Here is a 19,952-nt window from a genome sequence, read left to right on the forward strand (position 1 = left end):
TGTCATTAGGGTCTCAATAAACAGAGCTCTATGATGCGAAGTACTTATGTTTAAGCAGTACTTAATTCTTTCTGCAAACTGGTATTTTGTAATAATATTATCTCTGCAGGTCACTGGTCTACTTTTTTCTCTAGTATCGTTTCACCCACTAATGTCAACGCCAATAGTTTCTGCATCATGACAGCCCATTCCGTTCAATTGATGGCCTCTCACTCTGTTTACATGGGGCCTCCAAAGCGGGGTTTCGTAAACTGATTTCCCAATACTGCTCCTAATGGTCTTGTAAACACTTCAGAATCGATTCTGCAAATCCGCTTCTAGCTGCCGGTTTTCCAGTTCCGACTTTCCCTCTCATCTCATATAATCGCAACAGGTTTTGAACTGTGCTTGGATTGTCAAGTTACATATTGTTTTCCGAATATACGGTTAATATTGACTTACTGTGCAATGAAGGAGAAGCAGAAATATTTGAGTGAACATGGAGCATTCTACCTGTAATATTTAAGCGGAGAGAAATAACAAAGTTTGTGAGAGATGTAAATATGCGATCAACACCGTGGAAAATCATAGTAAGTACCGTGATGTAAGATGGCGGCAAGAGATGATAGCAGATTATGTGAAAATAGCAATAAATCAGTAAAACCAACTGACATAAGTGTGATTTGTGGACTATGATGTGTGTACATTTTTCATATTGAATATCTGGATCTTACCAATAGTGAAGTTTGTATGGTAAATAGCTCAAAAGAACGAATTAAGTTCTGCTGTGCTGCATCTGAACTTAGGTTAAACGCCAAACTTTCAGAAATTGCACCTCCAGTGAAACATCCGCAGCCTTATTAACAGCGAAAAACTGAAAGTAAGTGACGATACTGAAAAGTGTACTGATCGTAAAGGTTCTGATATTCTAGACAACTCGCTAAAACAACCTTTTAAACTATGTGGGACTGAATTTAAAGAAATAAACGGTACTTGCAAGGTAAACAATCCGAAAATACATTCGAGATTAATCAGCTCAGTAGAAGATTTAACTGAAGCCAGCCGGAGTGGCCTAGTGGTTCTAGGCGCTTCAGTCTGGAACCGCGCAACTGCTATGGTCGCAGGTTCGAATCCTGCCTTGGGCATGGATGTGTGTGATGTCCTTAGGTTAGTTAGGTTTAAGTAGTTCTAAGTTCTAGCGGACTGCTGACCTCAGATGTTAAGTCCGATAGTGCTCAGAGCCATTTGAACCATTTAACTAAAACAACAAATCATCTAATAAAAGACAAATCGAAAATCAGAATGCAACTCGATACAGTGATGGTCACAAATTCTAGGTTAGAAAACCTAGCGTCTCGCCTGAGAAAATTATCTCGAAAAAAAAGTAGAAAAGTGCAGAAAAACATTGCATTTACTGCTAAAAATGGACGTACTAAATGCTTAAATGCTAATCAAGAACGGAGTATTGAGTTTGTAACACACAGCTCTGATTCAAATATTAAAAAATGTAATAAGAGTACAACAGAACTTTCCACATGTATTAAAAAACAAACTGAGGATGGTCAAGCAAACAACACTGTCACTCTAGGAGGATCAAAACATGTAAATAGTGACAATAAACAGTCAAGCATCCATGGAGCAACGCAACATCGATGTGTGAACAATACTTCCCTTGACAAAACGAAAACTAAATAAGAAAATAACATTGCGACCATGACAGAGCAACGTAACATATCGGAAAAAGTTAATCACAATAATGAACCTACAATCCCTGAGGCAATACAGGATCCACATGTGAACACTATTCCATCTTTTAACAAAACAAAACTGACACCAGTAATGACCAAAATACTCTTCATGACTCTATCATTTTTAGAAGCGATGTCTACACCCAATACAAATACAGAATGAGGTGAAGTTCATTATAGGAAAAGAACTGATAGTTTTAGAGATAAGCATTTCTCATCCGCTTCAGCAGAACAACAAACCAACAACATCCATGAAATGACTCAGAATGTACATGAAAAACACAAAAATACTACATAATATTGCACTTAAGAAACATGTAGAGAAAAGAAGACCTAGATACAAATCATCTTCCATAGGGTCAGTCAGAAGTTCAAGTGTCAGGGACAGCAAAAAATCTGATAATAGGCACAGGTGACGAGAAAGGAGTGCTATTTGGAGAGAAAATGGCATGGTTTCATTTAGGAAAAGTGAAAAATGGCACAAAAACTTAAAATGTAATCAAATTTCTGTATAAAATCTGTCCAGGTTACAACAACTTTCAAGTAGAGAAACTAGAAACTAAGAGTGTGAACAATAGCCTCAAAATTAGTGTCGACTTCCATCTAAAAGTTAAGTTAATGCACACTGCCATATATCCCAATAATGTTGTAATAAGGCTTTTTTATTCTGGAGATCAACCAATGCCCCAGTAAAAGAAACTCTGAAATCAAACATTGGGGCCATGGATTATCAGATAAGAAGAACATTAGTGATAACAGTAATATCACATTAGTTATAGTGAGTGTAAATCTACAGTGCTTATGAACCAAGGTGGATCTTTTATCATTCTTTGTAGAAGAAGTGAAACCATGTTTTTTATGTATGTATGAGCACTGGTTGACTGAAGCAGAGGGTGATTATTACAAATCTGTTGAGTATTTGGATATGGTAAATGCATGGTATAAAACTACTGCAACTCACTGTGGTGTAAACGTTAATGCAAACAAAAATCTTAGTCTTAAGATAATTGATTCAAAAAAACTTTTGTACAGATGTGGATCTTGAACTAGCTGCATTAGTGTTACCAAACATTGATCTCACTGCTATCTCTGTCTATCATTCTCCTGATGATAACTTCGAAAATTTTATTGCATTGATGGATAACTGTTTATCTTACTTTACACGCCTTAAGTCTAAACTCGCATTGTGTGGTAACTTCAGCAGACATATAGAAAGTGGAAGTACTAAAGAGAGGGTTTTCGTGAACTTAATGAACAGCTCTGGCTTGTATGTAGCAAACCAGCTCCCAAGAAGAGTGGTCATGGAAACCCTTCAAAATCGAGTCTGGAAATCCGCTTTTTGTTGCTGGTTTTCTAGTTCCGCAATCGAGTTGCGCTCCCATGTAAACGCAACTTCGGCTCTCAGGTTTCGTCTTCTTCTTACACATTTTCGTCTAATCTGGACGAAGTGGCTTTTCGTACAGCGAAGGATAAGGATATTAGACTGAAGCTGTTTACACCTCGCCTAACTGAAGAAAATAGCGAATGTGCGACTAAATCATAAACTGTAACAGCTGTTTTCCAGGCGCCTTACTTAGCTGGGCTTGCATATCTGTTTCAGGCCTTAACATCTAAAAACACCGCATCGGAAAACGGTTTCAGAAATTCGGGATTCATATTTCGGAAGATGTGTTGCATATGAACGCAGTGAGTCTTTGGTGGTCCGTACCAAGTTACAAAAGTTACCAAGTTACAAAATCTATGAATATTTCGATAGTCGATTGTGTCGACACTAGTCGACAGAGTTGTCGCATTCGCATGTTTGGGTACTGGGTAGTGTGACTGATCGAATAATGGTGTTTAGTGTGTTTGTTGTTATTTTATTTATTGACGTGGGTGGCGAGCGTTCAAACACAAAATGATGCAGAAAACACTGTGTTGACTGACATCAGTTCTAATGCCGCATAACAAATGTCAATGAAATTGATACGTAGACTCATTTTAAAACGACGCGGAAGACGGCATTCCTGAAACACAAGTGTTTATAGAGGATGATGAAGATTTAGTAATAATACTGTACATAGCCAGTGGAGTTTACCATGGCTCATTCTGGAAGTTCAGATCATTCGACAAGTTTTCCAGCGCCGATTTGGGCGCCATCAATTCCACCTCCACCGTATGTTCCATCGGAATGGACAACATCAGAAGCCGCAGTGTTCCAGCCTGCTGTAAACACGCTATTTTCTTTTCCACCTTGCAGCAACGCTCCACCTCCACCAGTACCGCCATGTCCTCCACATCAGCAGGTGACGATACCCTTCAATAATCCTGTAAACCAAGTTCCACCTCCTGGTGCGCCTTACCGTACTTACAGTCAAGCACATGGACAGCAAGTTGGAGATTGTAATCGCTTCATTAGTTGTCAGAACCAGAAGATAGAAGGAAACTCTCAGTCTGTGTATGTGCCACCGTATCCACCACCTGTACCACCAGGAACTTCAAGTATTTCAGTGTCATATCCTGCAAATTTTTCTCAGGTTAGTAATGTACAGAGTAATTCTCAGTGGTCAAATGATGTTCCAGTTCCAGTAAATCCCTGGTACAATAAGGATCTTCCTCAGAATTCTGTTGTAAACTGTTATGGTATTAATGACTCTGGTTCCCACCAAAATTTGCCTTTTGGACCAGATGCGACCAAGGCATGGGGGTTACTTCCCAAATCGTTGGGCAAAAATCCACATATTAACAGTGAAGCAGAGAAAAGTAATTGTAGGGAACGCCGTCATTCTCCGGGGAGATCAGATCGTAGTAAGCCAGAGAGGAGAAACAATCGTGATGAAAACAGTGAAAGGCGACGAACTCGTGAAAGAAGTGTGTCCAGTCACCCTAGTCCGCGCAGAAAGCGATCCTATAGTCCCGATCGTTCAAATAAAAGGCGTAGTCGAGAAAGGTCCCACAGTCGTAAATATGATAAGCGAACTAGTGAACCTGACTATAGATCTGGATCTTCATCTAGTGACTGGCTGTCGAGGCGCAGTGATAAAAGTAGGCACCACTCTCACAGAGAAAGCAGCCGACATTCGAAGTCACCAGACAAACGCTTATCAAATAGGTCGCAAAGGCGATATTCAAAAAGTCCTGGGAGAAAACGAAGTGTGGATAGGAAGCCTAGCGATAACCCAGTCATTAATTCTAGTGGGAAAGAACTCAGTGTGTCAGTTTTGTGCAGCAGTACGGAAGAGTCAGCCAGAAGATCATGTTCCCCGAAGTCAGACAACAAGCAGGAGAAATCGAAAGAAAAAATCAAGAAAGTATATTCGGAAAGAGATGCTCTTTTACGGAAGTGGAGGTGAGTAACATGCAAACAAAATTTTCTTATAATACTGATTACATAGGCCTACAGAGAAACGTCATTCTGATGACAGTTCTTAAATACAAGAATTCTTAAACCCAAGAATAATTTCACGTAGGTAGTGAGGAAGACTAGTTCATGCTTCTTTTTTTTAATGTAATTTCATTTGCACACCTGTTCTTATAAATTGTCACAGGAGTCTTTAACATCTATTTTATAAGAAACAGACATAGTGTCTTATAACTTTAAGTAGTCTTAATGAAACATGTAAGAAAAAAGCAACAACACAGCCGTTGGGGTTGGTGAGAAGTAAGATAAAAAAAGATATATGTAGCTTATTGGCTTCCACAATACTTGTGCTTGTGAAATGTCTGAAAATTGGTAAATAAATGTCAGTTGAAGATCCTGAGAAGAAAACCAATGGGCAGTATGTTAACAAGAGGCAACAAATGGCTCAACAATTTTGTAAAAACATTGTTTGTTTACTTAGATGACTGCTACAAGGGAGTAATCAAGTTTATATGTTAAAATTTGTGTCTTTTTTGCAGTCTGAACAACCTACCTGAAGATTTTATTTCCTTGCGTGGCACATAATGTTACAATTAAGAATTATAGAAGGCAGTATGGAATAATTTTACTGTATAAGCATAATCCTTAACTTGTGCAAGTATTTACCTTTCTCAGAAACATGTTTGAGCAGTTCAGTTTACAGTTTGTATCTTGAATTTGTTTACAGTATTAACATGGATCAAAAGGGATGTATTGTTCTAGGCAAGTCTCTGTTAACTTTTTTTGTGCAGATTCCTCAGTTTCCTTATACTTTTGTAACAGACAGTTTTCGGTTGATTTTCCCCGAGTAATTCTTTCCAGGCCTCTTAATTTATTGCTTTTATTGATTTTAGTATGTTGGTTTACGTTGTTACATATTTCATTTTTTCAACACAATATTAAGTGCTATAAGTAAGACTAAAGATTGGAGAGGAAGGCATAATTGAAACTAAAATGAAATGAAAGCGTGCAGGACATGTATGGCTTTCTGCACAAGTGGAAGGTAGATGGGCCAAGAATGTTCTTTGCTGGATTCCCATATATAATGAAACACAGAGATGGAGAGTGGATAGATGACATAACAAAACATGCAGGAGCAGCATATATGTGTATCAATGAAGGCAGTAATGTATGGAAACTTTTAAAGGAGATCATCCATTTAGTGGTTGGCTATGACTTAAGTGCTGTTAGCAGAGTTATTGATATCACACAAATATGCCCTATAGTTGTAATTATTTAGATAATCCTGATTGAAACACTTAAATACTACAAAAGGGAAAAGAAACATTTGTTTTAAGAAAAGTAGAAAATATTCAAAGGAACAGTTGTGCATTTTCATATTTTTAATTTTCTAACATGCTACTAGGCATATAACATTTCATGGCTGTTAATGGAAGTCATTTCATTTGTTTTATTAATAGTTGTTGGTCTTCTGTGCCACAGCCCATTAACAGTCTCTGTCACTTTTTTATTGCAGAATGAGTTTCATTTAAAACATTGTTGGTGAAATGTTACAGAATAAATATGTTTCCAGGAAATAACTATCCTGGAATTGCTTAAAATTGATTTTTTTTCTCTCCTAACTATTTTGGTGTGCTTCAAGAAACCAAAAGTGAATACCAAGGTACTGTCCATCATCACCAAGAACCCAGAAAGTGATCATGTGTCAGTTCTGGGACTTCTGTTTTGTACTTTTCTTCTTTATTTGCTTTTTCTGCTTTCTGCTGCCATTGCATTGATTTCTGTGTGGTGCAGTGATGAATATAGCTCTGCAAGTGAGGGACAGTTACCCATAAACAGCCAGTAACATTATATGGCATATCTCGAAGGCCTATAAGGTCATATGAAGGGCTAGGTAACTGGGATCCATCTTTATATAGGACATTGTCCCTTAACTGTGGGCATCCTTAGAAACAGGCAAGAAGAGCAGTTGAGACTCTAGAATTGCCATTTTTTATACTATAAAACTTGATAAATTCTTGTTGGTTATTAACAAAAATAACCAGCAAAGACATCACTGGTTAAGAAACAGGAAATAAATTTTACAGATGCTTTCTCAGCTTATGCCATCAATAACACTACTTGCTTACAAAAATACACATCTGATAATTAATTTATTGCAGTATTTGAATGCCTTCTATTTTTTAAAGTTGACAGGGTTAATTAAGTTTAATAATATGTGTTTTCACACTTTTTTCCTCTCAGCTAGTGCAGAAAGTGGTATCTTTCCTTCTTGGTTGATGAGTTTGGGTCCATAGACGAAGTACAGGAGGATACGACTGTGGTACAGTAGATCGTGTTCTTTAGAATCTACTGCAATGCTAAATGTGGTATTAGTAAACCATGATGGGTCTTCTTTGACCATGGACAATTGGTGGACTACTGTTGTGATAAAGGTGTGCTGCAGGAAGACAAGATGTCTTTGAGGAAACTGGGGAAGGATGTTTAGCAGTCATGTTTATCTCACCAGCATTATAGAATCTTCTCTTTCTGGACCTTAATAACACATGCATGGGATAACCATGACGGTGCTCCTTACTGTCATACAAAGCTGCACTCTTGACCATAACCCGAGGTATAGGTCCAGTGTGTCTAGCATGCAGACTGGTTGGTTGCAGTTCCTCAATTCGCCTCCTTTTAACCAACAAACAGCCATCACTGGCACCGAGCCAGGTCCCATTTTCATCAGAAAACATAACAGACCTCAATGTTGTCCTCCAAGGAGCTCTCGCTTAACACCGCTGAAGTTGCAGAGGGTGGTAAAGTGCATGCCAGAGGGAGTGTGGCTCAGAGGTTTTCTTGAAGTAATCAATTTGTAAAAGTTCATTGTGTCACTGTGGAGCCAACTGGTGCTGAAATTGCTTCTGTAGATGAAATATAATCCACTGGAGCCATTTCTCAAACACAGTGGTCTTGCCCGTTGGTAGTATTACATGATTATCTGGAGATTGGTTTTCTTGCGATTTACAGTCTTGTGATCACCACTGCCAGCAATTGTGTACAGTGACCACATTCTCACAAAGACTCTGCAGTATCATAGAAGGGACATCCAGCTTCTCGTAGTCCTATTTCACAACCTTGTTCAAACTCAGTGAGGTGTTGTTAATGACGTCTTTGTCACCCTAAAGGCATTCTTGACTGTCATCAACTCGCAATGTCCAATCTCAATGATAATTGATGCTCACCAGCATCTATTTAAAGCAAACCTAATTTCCATCCTCATAGTGGCACTACTAGTGCCACTCTTTTGCAACTGGTGCGAAATTTGAATAAACATAATCTTTCGTATATAGAAACACGCCTACCAACTTTCATTTATGTCGCATAACTCCTCGTTGGCGTCGCATTTTTTCTGTCAGTATATGATCATTGACTGAATTGTAATTTGAAAAAGCTATCATAATCTGATCATTAAGAGGTATTATTTTATGTTAAAGTAAGACAAGTATTCCAGTTAGAAACTGTGTGTATGTCTTCTGGCAGCATAACTTACTGCACACAAATAGCCAGACTATAATCGTTCAGTCCGCAGCTTGTGGTCTCATGGTTGCGTTCTCGCTTCCAGAGGATGGGATCCCAGGTTTGATTCCCAGTGGGGTCAGGGATTTTCACCTGCCCCGAGATGACTGGGTGTCGTGTTCTCTTCATCATCATCATCATTCATCCGCATTATGGTTGGAGGAAGGCAATGGTAAACCACCTTCATTAGGACCTTACTTACAAGGGAACCTCCCCATCGCACCCCCCTCAGATTTAGTTATAAGTTGGCACAGTGGATAGGCCTTGAAAAACTGAACACAGATCAATCGAGAAAACAGGAAGAAGTTGTGTGGAACTATGAAAACAATTAGTAAAATATACAAACTGAGTAGTCCATGCGAAGATAGGCAACATCAAGGTCAATGGATGTCAAGGAGCACCGTGGTCCCGTGGTTAGCGAGAGTAGCTACGGAACGAGAGGTCCTAGGTTCAAGTCTTCCCTCGAGTGAAAAGTTTAATTTTTATTTTCAGTTTATGTGACAAACTCTTTATGTTTTCATCACTTTTTTGTGAGTGATTATCACATCCACAAGAAAACCTAAATCGGGCAAGGTAGAAGAATCTTTTTACCCATTCGCCAAGTGTACAAGTTAGGTGGGTCGACAACATATTCCTGTCATGTGACGCACATGCCGTCACCAGTGTCGTACAGAATATATCAGACGTGTTTTCCTGTGGAGGAATAGGTTGACCTATGACCTTGCGATCAAATGTTTTCGGTTTCCATTGGAGAGACACGTCCTTTCGTCTACTAATCGCACGGTTTTGCGGTGCGGTCGCAAAACACAGACACTAAACTTATTACAGTGAACAGAGACGTCAATGAACGAACGGACAGATCATAACTTTGCGAAAATAAAGAAAGTAAAATTTTCGGTCTACGGAAGACTTGAACCAAGGACCTCTCGTTCCGCAGTTACTCACGCTAACCACGGGACCACGACGCTCCTGAGTTCACATTGTCCTTGTTGTGGCATATCTTGCGCATCGACTACTCAGTTTGTATGTTTTACTAATTTTTTTCATAGTTCCACACAACTTCTTCCTGTTCTCTCGATTGATCTGTTTTCAGTTTTTCAAGGCCTATCCACTGTGCCACTTATAACTTAATCCGAGGGGGGTGCGATGGGGAGGTTCCCTTGTTAGTACGGCCGTACAGTTCTCCCGCATCATTCCCCTACGCTCTGTCAAGTATTTGGAATAAGAGCATTTAGTGACTTGAAACAAACTTTACACATAGCCTAATTTCAAGCATTCATGGAACTTTTCCTAACTGACGCTCACCACAAAATGATGAAATGCAAAAAGTTTATCGTATACTACATTTTCACTGTCCATGCAATAAAAAACTTTCGCATCAGGCAAGACAATTCAGTATATTATTCCCTTACTCGTAACTCTCTTCACAACACATTTTGCAGACAACATCCACATAGCTCACTGAATTTATGAGCAAAATTGTATCATTATATGACACATAGTTCAGGAGATGTGACATCATAAACACTGAAATGTATGAAAAACCAGCTTTTTGTTAAAATGGAGTGGAAATTAGCCAGACTGTACTGATCCAGTGTTTGATAATGAAAGCACATAGCAATATCCAACAAACTTGAAACATAATTTCAGACTTTTCTAAACTTTTTCTCACTTACATTCTTAGCATCAAATATGTAACACATTTACTCATCTGTAAAGTAATCCAACATCTGATGCTGTTTTATACATGGGAGTATGATTCTCTAAAGAATCGATGGTGGGTAGGTTTACTAGTCCTTCCATAGTCATTTGACAGTCATAGGAGCTCAACCAATACATGCAGGACATAATGATATTGTGGCATGCAATGTTATATGTTTGCAAATGGAGGTAACACAGGACAATGACAATACTTATTTTACCTCTACATTAGTTCTTTACTGTGTAGTGTGTGGTGACAAGGTGATTTGAGCATAGATGAAGATGTATATTTGGTTTCAAGATGATTGTTTGATTGTGTATTGGTGAAGCCAACAAATATGACTACATGAGAGTAACAAAAGTTGTTATGGCATGTACTTCATGCATATTGGATTTCAGTGGCTTGCTTTTGTTTGCCATTTTGATGACAGTATGGATTAAAGCAGACTGGTAATCATTGATAGGTTCAATATTTCATACCATTTTGTGTGTATCAGTGCTTTCCAGGTAAGTAGCTTCAAAATATTTGCAGCATACGTATCCTGTAATAAATTTGTGTAAGTATTTAAGAGCTCATTGGAGTGCTTACAAAGTTAAGTTATTGTGGCCATGAAGCATAGATTACTGTTAACATTCTTGTAACTTATAATTCTTTTAGGCAGAATTATTGCTCCAACATTGCAGAAATGCAAATGAAGCTGGAAGAGTTATCTAAGTTGAAACCTGAACAAATACTGGAACATGAGAAAAAAGTGTGGACACGCTCAGCACCAGCTGATCTTTATTATGCAAGAGATGAAAAGTAAGTGTTGTACCATAGTATGGCATTCTGTAAACTTTAGTCATTTGTGCTTGGCTTCGGATTTTTATACTGGCTTCTCATGTTAGAGGCGTATAATGTTGTGTATTGAGTCATATACTCAGATAATGATCTCTGGCCAAAAAAGTTATATTCTAATAATGAAAAAAATGCAGAATGTTAGTCTGCCCGAAATGATCTTCAAATACCTGCCAAATTAAAAAAAAAAAACAAAATGAAAGTAACATAAAATAACAGAAAACCTTGTAATCACAGCCTCTTTGTAGAGCAGTCGATGGTGTGATTATCTTGTGCAATCTCAGACAGTTAATGTATGCAACCGAGTCAGCACTCTCTTTGGCTGGTTTAATTTTGCCTTCTGTCTGTGTTGCATCAAACTCATCAAGTCTCCATAGTTGCTACTCTTATTGTTCTCAGTAACTTGTGTAAAAAAAATGTAGATTTTTCTCTGCCAAACACTCTCTCCTCCTCCATCGCCTTTTCCTAGTAGCTAGCTCACTACTGGTAAGTGTCTTAAGACATGTCCCACTCACATATCTCTCTAGCAGTAGACCTTTCTCCTTCTCTTATCATCACAGTACTTATTCGTTTCTCACTGTCAACTTAGTTTCAACATATTTTTGTAGCACCACATTGAAATGTTTTTAAGTCAAACTTATTTTTGTCTAAGAACCCGCTATGGTTATACAAAATAGATTCTTATTCAAAATAATGTATTTCTCATATTCCTTCAAACATTCAATGTTTTATCCAATTTTTTGGAAAGTGTTTCTGCAGTTGTTATCTCCGTGTGATTTAGTCTGATATTTTCTTCATGAAGTTGATGAAATAATGTGTTACATACTTCAAACATGACAACTTTTTTAGTAATCAGATCAAATTACTTGGCTATAAATGTTGAAGGATACTGCCTTATTCACTGTCCTGCAGAATGGCTGTAAAATTGGACCTCTCTGGCATCTTCTTTGTGCAAGGTGTGATCAAAAAGTAAAGGGGATTTTTGTTTTGTAATTTTTCAAGTTTTGTACATCCAATTTAAAAAAAAAAAATCTTGTTGGTACACATGTTCCTGAAAGTATGTTTGCATTTTCAGCCATTTTGAATATTTAGTTTATTTTTGACAGTGAATTTCTACTTTTGAAAAGGATAAATAAAAAAATTTACATTAAATTTTGCTTGGCAAATGGAATAAAGTGCAGCAGCACTGCATTTTTGCCAAATCTACTATGAATAAACTAAGAATTCACAAGTGGTATAAACATTTCAAAGGCGGTCGAGAAGACGACGACCGCCCTGAACACCCTAGCGAGTCAGTTAGTGATGACAATGTGGAAGAAGTAAGGAAGTGGTTCTGTAAAATTGCCTAATTACCATCTGAGTGGTTGCTGATGATGTCAGCATATCATTTGTCTCATGCCAAGTGAGTTTTCGGATGTTTTGGGTGTGAATTGTGTAGAAGCAAAGTTTTTCCTGAAATTATCAAATTTCAGCAAAACACAGTTTTGCATAGATATTGCTCAGGAACTGCTGAATGAAGTCAACAGTGATCCATAACTTCTAAAGAATGGTATAACAGGCGACAAAGCATGGGTATATGGGTATGATGTCAAAACCAAAGCTCAGTTGTCCCAGTGGAAACTGCCTGAAGGGCCAAGCCCAAAAATATTTGACAAGTTCCATCACATGTTACGGTCATTCTCACTGTTTTCTTTAATTACAATGGCATAGTGCATCATGGATTCCTACCTAATGGTTGTGTGGTTAATATGGACCAATACACGGAAGTTATGTGGGGTTGTATGAAGCAATCTGAAGAAAATGTTCGAATTGTAGCAAACTCATGGAAATTGTTTCTGGATAATGCTCCCACTCACACCTCAGTGCTTGTTTGTGATTTTTTTTGGCAAAACACAAAACTGTTTTTTTGCTTCACCCAGTGTATTCACTGGACATGGTCCCCTGCAACTTCTTTCTATTCCTGAGGCTGAGGAGAACTGTGAAAGGATGTCATTTGGCCACCATTGATGAGATAAAAGCAGAATCACTGCAGGAGGTGAACACCATAACAAAACATCAGTTCTAGAAGAGTTTCCAAGATTGGAAAAACTGCTGGCACAAGTGTAACATATTTGAGGGATATTACTTAGAAAGGAACAAAGTTGATGTTCATGGATAAATAAAGATTCTTTAAGAAAAACAAAAATTCCTGTTACTTTTGGTCATACCTTATATGTCCTTATCTAGGTATCGTAAATAAGTGTTACACACTCCCAGATAATTAATGCAACTGTTGTATGATCATGCATCCGATTTCAGGTGAAACTGTATGTCCATTTATAATTGGGCGGTCGAACCAATTTTCAAGTTAGCTGGTGTAAGGACACGGTGTCTCTAATAGTACCAAGGCCAGTTCAGCACTGCAGTATTCAGATTAACCTTTGAGCTGATGGCAACTTTCATATTAAAATCAAATACTTATTGTTAACAAAGTCTGTCCACTGTGATCAGGCATTAAATTCTTTTTGCCCCATTTTTATGAAGCAGACACTAGAATATAGTGTTACCTGATACTACCATCTCTAGTTCCTTAAATAATTTCATTATCACTTCTAAAATCAATTTGACATCCTTTTGCATGAACTCTGCCACTTTAGTATCAAATTGGCCAGATGTTAAGTTTGATTAATTCTTAGCAAGAGATCCCTCATTGGTTAATGTGTTCTGAATGGTGTTATTGTATATCTCCTGCATGAAAGTGGTATTTTCTTGTTCATTTTTGTTTTTGCTTAGCTCTGTCTTCTTGCTGTATATAAAATTCCGTCAATGTCTATACAACTCTTCATTGCTGTTTTTACACTTATAATGGACCCTTTTTTATTGGTGCTGAATTCATTTATTCGTGTCACTAAAATTTTTGGTTTCTTCTTTTTGCCTTTTTTTCCCTAGTAATGTAAAAGTTATGAAAGCCACTCCAAAACTGATGGCCTTGTGTGACAAATTTGAAGATGAGATTGTGAAGAGGGCACAAAAAGTGAGAGAGTCTCAGCCACCTTATGAACCACCACCGCGGAAAAAGAGGCTGCGCTTGGCCAAGCACAAGTGTAAGTTTTTTTTTGTGTTGATGTTGTAGTAATAAGAAAGATTTATGTACAGTATAGAAATAAATAGGACTAGAATATTAGTTACAAAGCATGACTTACAAGTGGAGAAAAACACACACACACACACACACACACACACACACACACACTCACAGAGAGAGAGAGAGAGAGAGAGAGACTGCTGTTGAGGTATTATGAGAACAAAGGAAAATAAGGATTTTAAATCATGACCAGTAAACTGCTTATCATCACTATCTTAGAAACACTACATACTTGTAAAGTGGGAAGAACCACTTCTGAATTAAAGCAGTCAGAAATATGTGCCAGTGGAACACAAAATAAGTTAAATGTAATGGCAGAGTCAATAAACACAGCAAGTAAATCAAACTGAGTGCCAAGTTCCAGTACCAAAACTGAGTACAGAGAGCAAATTCTTAAATACAGCAACTGGGTTGGCTTTACCGCGAATTTGTGAACTACTGTAAGCCCCCACCCATACATGCACACAAAGAGAGAGAGGGGGGAGGAGGGGGGGGGCGAGAGAGAGAGAGAGACCCCAGATGTAACACAGACAAAGGAAAAACAGTAATCATAAGAAAAAAAGACAAAACCGAGGTCACTGTTTCACCAGTGACTGTCCAACCACCTTCATGCTGCAGTGGTAATACAAGAACATTTAACAAAAATACACATAGCTCTTAAAGTTGTTCTGTGTAGTCTTGGCATGTGCTGTAGTCATTCGGCAGTGAGAGAGAAGGGAAATTTAGTTCATACGGAATGTGGTCTGTTCTGTTGCCTCAATTGTTATGGCTTCTTGGGTATTGTTAACCACTTGCAAGGAACAGAAAACACGATATCACAATCAAGTCTACTATTCAGTAGAAACAAGAGGGTGATCAAAACAAAGCTTGTTCCAATATAGCTATTGACATGGAGATCCTGGTATTATCAATCACTTGCTGTGTTTTCTATACATCTTGCTGTCATGTCTCTGATGTTTGTTGGTGACATATATTACAATAAGAGAGAATGTGACAATTTTATGCAAAAAATCACAGCATAAAAATTGTTTTAAAGAATTAAAAGGATTTTGCTTTTGGAACCCAAATTCATATAATATATTCTTAATTGTTACATATTTTTTGTTTTAATGGTGTTGAACAGAAGTTGGTGAAGAAATGTGAGTTCTTGAAACCTGTAATTTTGTTTACGGTCTTGTTTTCCACTTCTGGCCATGGATGCATATTTCCATTTCCTCCTAGATGTCCATTTTCCGGTTCCTCTTTAAAGTATGCAGTACTGCAAGATTATTCTCTATTGCAACATTGTGTCCTATTTCATTTATATGCTTCGCTATAACTACTGTCTTAGCTTCATCAAGTTTGAAACAGTCAATGTATTCTTCAAAACTGGTTGTAGAATTTCTGCCCATTTGAGGACTATATATTTCTTGCAATGATTGAAAGCTACTTTATAAATTCCTGATTTGACAATATGTAGATATCAAAACAATCTAGGCGCTTCAGTCTGGAACCACGCGACCGCTACGGTCGCAGGTTCGAATCCTGCCTCAGGCATGGATATGTGTGATGTCCTTAGGTTAGTTAGGTTTAAGTAGTTCTGTTCTAGGGGACAGATGACCTCAGCTGTTAAGTCCCATAGTATTCAGAGCCATTTGAGCCAAAACAATCTACGATTGTAAATATTTGTTTTATTCAGTAACTGGTATGAGTCATAATGAACACAGATTGAGCTATAATAGAATGTGCATGTTTATGAGTAAGAGCAGTATGATAAATTAACTAACGGCCATTTCTCCTTGAAGTTAATATAAGACACACATAAAAATTTATAGCCTTGATTGACATCATCATATGATATAGAAACATGATAAAATTGTAATAAACACTTATTGCTGGGGATGGGAGCCCTTCATTAGCATACTGCACTTACAGTTGCAATACAAACAACTGAGGTGGCTTTGCCACTAGGCAATGGTAACTGTAACGACTGTTTACAGTGGTGTGCTACAATGCCAGTGATATGATTTGTAACATTCTATATGAACCAAATCAGGATAAAGTTTAAATGTAATTAAAAAAGAACTAGAGCTTAAACATGGACTTACAGTAAACTGTTAGTTAAAATTGTAAATGGCTGGCTCTGAAATAGGTGTCAGTGACATTTGTAGTATAAATGCCCTTGAATAGCCACCTCTGAATAGCCACCTCCCACCCCTTCCACGTGCTCTCTCTCTCTCTCTCTCTCTCTCTCTCTCTCTCTCTCTCTCACTCACACACACACACACACACACACACACACCAGTCGAAAAATAAAAACGCACAAAGAACAATAGCAGACACTACCACTGCCAACATAAGATAAGACAGTTGCATCCTGCAATATCAAAATGAAGTACATTAGATGGCAAAGGACTTATGTAGTGTGAAATGCAAATGTATTTATACACAAAGGAATTACAGATATTGGCTGCAAGTGGGCAGTGATTTCAATCAATGAGGAAAGTTAAAAATTTATTCCAGTTTTGGATTTGAACCCGGGTCTCTTGCTTATTAGGGAGATGCTGTGACCACTAAGCCATCCAGACACAGTCGAATTGCAACTGCACGGCCTACCCTAGCACTCGTCCCACCAGACCCAAATTCTCAACTTATCCACAGACTACTAATGTAGTGTGTGGATAAGGTGAGAATTTTGAGCTGATGGGAAGTGTGCTAGGGTTTGCAGCCAATGTCTGTAATTCCTTTGTGTCTTTAATTCGTAGTGGCTGCTGGATCAAAATGGTGTGTCTTCCTGGGACATGACCAAAAGAAGATACACCACATATATGTAAATATCTTTCATGTCAGTGGGAGTGCTCTGTACAAAAATGTAACACACATGTGTAGAACTACTTTAAAAATTAAGTAATAAACAAAAAAAACTACGAGTACTGATATCAGTTTAATACTGTTTATGGCTGTAAGTCAGAGTATGAGAACTGTTCCTAGCAAATACAATTGGAGGAAGAACCATATTGTTACAGACACTACTGAAGATGCTTTAAAATGAAGCTAAATATCACTCTCTGAAAAACTCTTCCATATTTTTGAAACTGTCACAGTCAATTAACAGTCAAAATGACTTTAAATTGAGGTACTTTTGACTTTAAGTCTGACATTAGTGACTCATAGTCTGAAAGCTGGAATTGGCACAATACATGATGAGTGACACTACTTGCTGATGTGTTTTGATGTATTCTTGCTATTGCCCATTGTTCTAAGATATAAAAAATAATAATTGATTTTTGGTTCATTTCTTAGTTGCTAATAAATATGATTTTACTTCCTTCATGTTATGACCTCATCTTTAAACTGTTCTCTTTATATGTGGCCTTTATGTCATTTCAGCTGAAATACGTGACTCAAGTTGCAGCTCTAGTGAAGAAAGTTCAACTGATGAAGAAGATTGCACAATGGAAGAACTAGAAAGAAAGAGGCTACATCCATATCGTTTGCACCCAGAAATGTGGTTCAATGATCCAGGAGAGGTATGTCAGATGAGCATACAATCTCATACTTGAAAGTATAGTTGTATTTTTTTCCTTTCTTGATATTGTTAAGGTGTTCTCATGTTGTTAGAATTGAAAATGGAATATTATTGTTGTAATTAGGTGCACTCATGCGGAAAGAAGTCTTTCATGCTTAATGCATCATTTCTTAGTCATCTAGTATAAGAAAAATGTGTTCACATTATTGCCTGCTTTCAGAAACTGTGCTTCAGTTGAGAATGTACTGTGTGTTTGTAAGTATTTCAGAAAAAAAAGCAGTGTATGCATAGTAGCATGTACATCATTGTGTCATGTGACAGAAAACAGGATTCACATTTGACAGGGCTCTAAAGAGTTGACTAATGAGATAAGTGAGGGAAGGAAGAGTCCTCAGAAATATGCAGTAAGCCAACAAATCTGTTGTTAGACTCATGTTCAGAAAAAAATGGCACAGTAAAAAAGTGTGTATGAAAATCCTTCCAAGGATAGATGGTGCAATTGAACTTGTGGTAAGAGTACTGAAGAGTACAAAAGAAGAAAGAAAGTGTAGGAACAAATGAAAAGTGGAATAGGTAATAAAGATTTCTATAAACATAACACAGATTCTTAAGCAAAGTGTTTTGGTATAGATTCAAAAGGAATCCGACTGATAAACTAATGAATATCATTTTTTAATTACAAAATTACTTTTTATCTACAGAAACATGTCACATACAGGTGATCTGGTCCTGTTTTACTGTTACACTGGTCACATTTGATTCCGAAGTAATGATAAACTTTACAAACAAGAGTAACATTCATTAGAAGCATGTAACAAACTGAATGTACCAGACATTGTATGTAGTTTTATTGGCTGAGCATTTATTAAACCAACAGTATTTGCCTGAAACCATGCACATTACATTTATCTGTGTTTGCCTTTGGTTCAGAGTTGTTTCTTCTCACTTTGTACAGCTTTAAAAAAATTATCAACACTGCTATGTGTTTCATTCTCACTGTAATGACCAAATCATGAAAGGTTGCTAGAAAAAAAGAGGAAAATCATCTAAGAATGAATGTTAGCTGTAAGCCTGATAACTCAGGTAGAAACGTAAAGTGTAGGCTGCTTTCATTAGCCCGTTAAGAGGTTGCACACATTGAGAATTTGCTGATTCCACACGCACTGATTGCAAATTGGTGTTAAAAAGTGATGCAGTCATGTATCATCTGTAAGCAAACAGTCTTTTTGCCGTACATAGAGGCCTTCAAGTTCAAAACGAGTTAGAATTCAGCAGAGTACAAGGGTTCCAGTGAACGACAGCAGTCTCGTATGAACAAACTGAAAACAGATAAATTGTAAGTGAGCAGTCAGGCTCAATTAACTTTGTGCACTTCTGCTTGTTCATTGCTAACCTGTAAAGGAAAAACGAAAAGCAGACCATAAACCAACTAAGAGTCTCATTTCACCATCACACCATATCTACCTCCTTTAGCCTGACATCCAAGTCTTCATGTACTGTCTCCAACCACAGAGACACGAAAAATCTCACCTTGACTCCATTGCTGTTTCACTCCTGTACGCAAGTACTTGTGTACTAAGAAATAGGTGTCCTCAAACGTCCAAGTCACATCTGATCTCAGTGTGAGCTTCTAAAGTATTTTGTGATCCTCTTCAGGTTACAACATATAAAACAGGTGTCAAATTTAGTGTATTGACTTTGGTACATAGCTGCACATGTTTACTAAGAAGTAAGATGCCTTAGAGTACAGAAGATAGAATTTTACGTCAGGAGAACTTGCTAGCCCTGTTTTAGGATGAACCAGATTGAGCTTTCGAGGTGGACCAGATAGGGTGCCCAGGCAGAGCAGTCCTATTTAGTGCAAGCAATAGAGAAGCAAGGAAGAAGAAGGAGAAGTCACCCTCCCGTGTCAAAGAATTATGAGACAGCATCCAGCAGCCTAAATAAGACAGAACACCTTTGCAGCAGTTATGAGATCTGAGGTTGAGAACACTGACACGTGAATCAGTGGGACATGTGTGCTGATCACACTGAATTCAACCTCACACCTGTGCGAGATGTGAACAGAGCACTGCTACCTGACTGAGAAATGCAGCATAGTTTGGAAATGAGAAAAAAAAAGAACGTAATATGATTCTGGAATATAGTGAGAAACC

At 37.7% G+C, this 19,952-nt stretch overlaps 1 protein-coding gene across 3 annotated transcripts in view; it reads left to right on the forward strand.

The window, feature by feature from the left end:
* Positions 1 to 3,532: 3,532 nt before the first annotated feature.
* LOC126251577 (ribonuclease 3) overlaps positions 3,533 to 19,952 on the forward strand; it is a 271,056-nt gene continuing 254,636 nt past the window's right edge. For all 3 annotated transcript variants that reach the window (XM_049952103.1, XM_049952104.1, XM_049952105.1), the window contains exons 1-4: positions 3,533 to 5,055; positions 10,985 to 11,128; positions 14,093 to 14,247; positions 17,658 to 17,797. In XM_049952103.1, coding sequence (XP_049808060.1) covers positions 3,806 to 5,055; positions 10,985 to 11,128; positions 14,093 to 14,247; positions 17,658 to 17,797 — 1,689 coding nt within the window. In that variant the 5' untranslated portion in view covers positions 3,533 to 3,805. The remainder of the gene's footprint in view (positions 5,056 to 10,984; positions 11,129 to 14,092; positions 14,248 to 17,657; positions 17,798 to 19,952) is intronic.

The sequence above is a fragment of the Schistocerca nitens genome, chromosome 4 (genome assembly GCF_023898315.1).
Source record: "Schistocerca nitens isolate TAMUIC-IGC-003100 chromosome 4, iqSchNite1.1, whole genome shotgun sequence".
NCBI classification, from domain to species: domain Eukaryota; kingdom Metazoa; phylum Arthropoda; class Insecta; order Orthoptera; family Acrididae; genus Schistocerca; species Schistocerca nitens.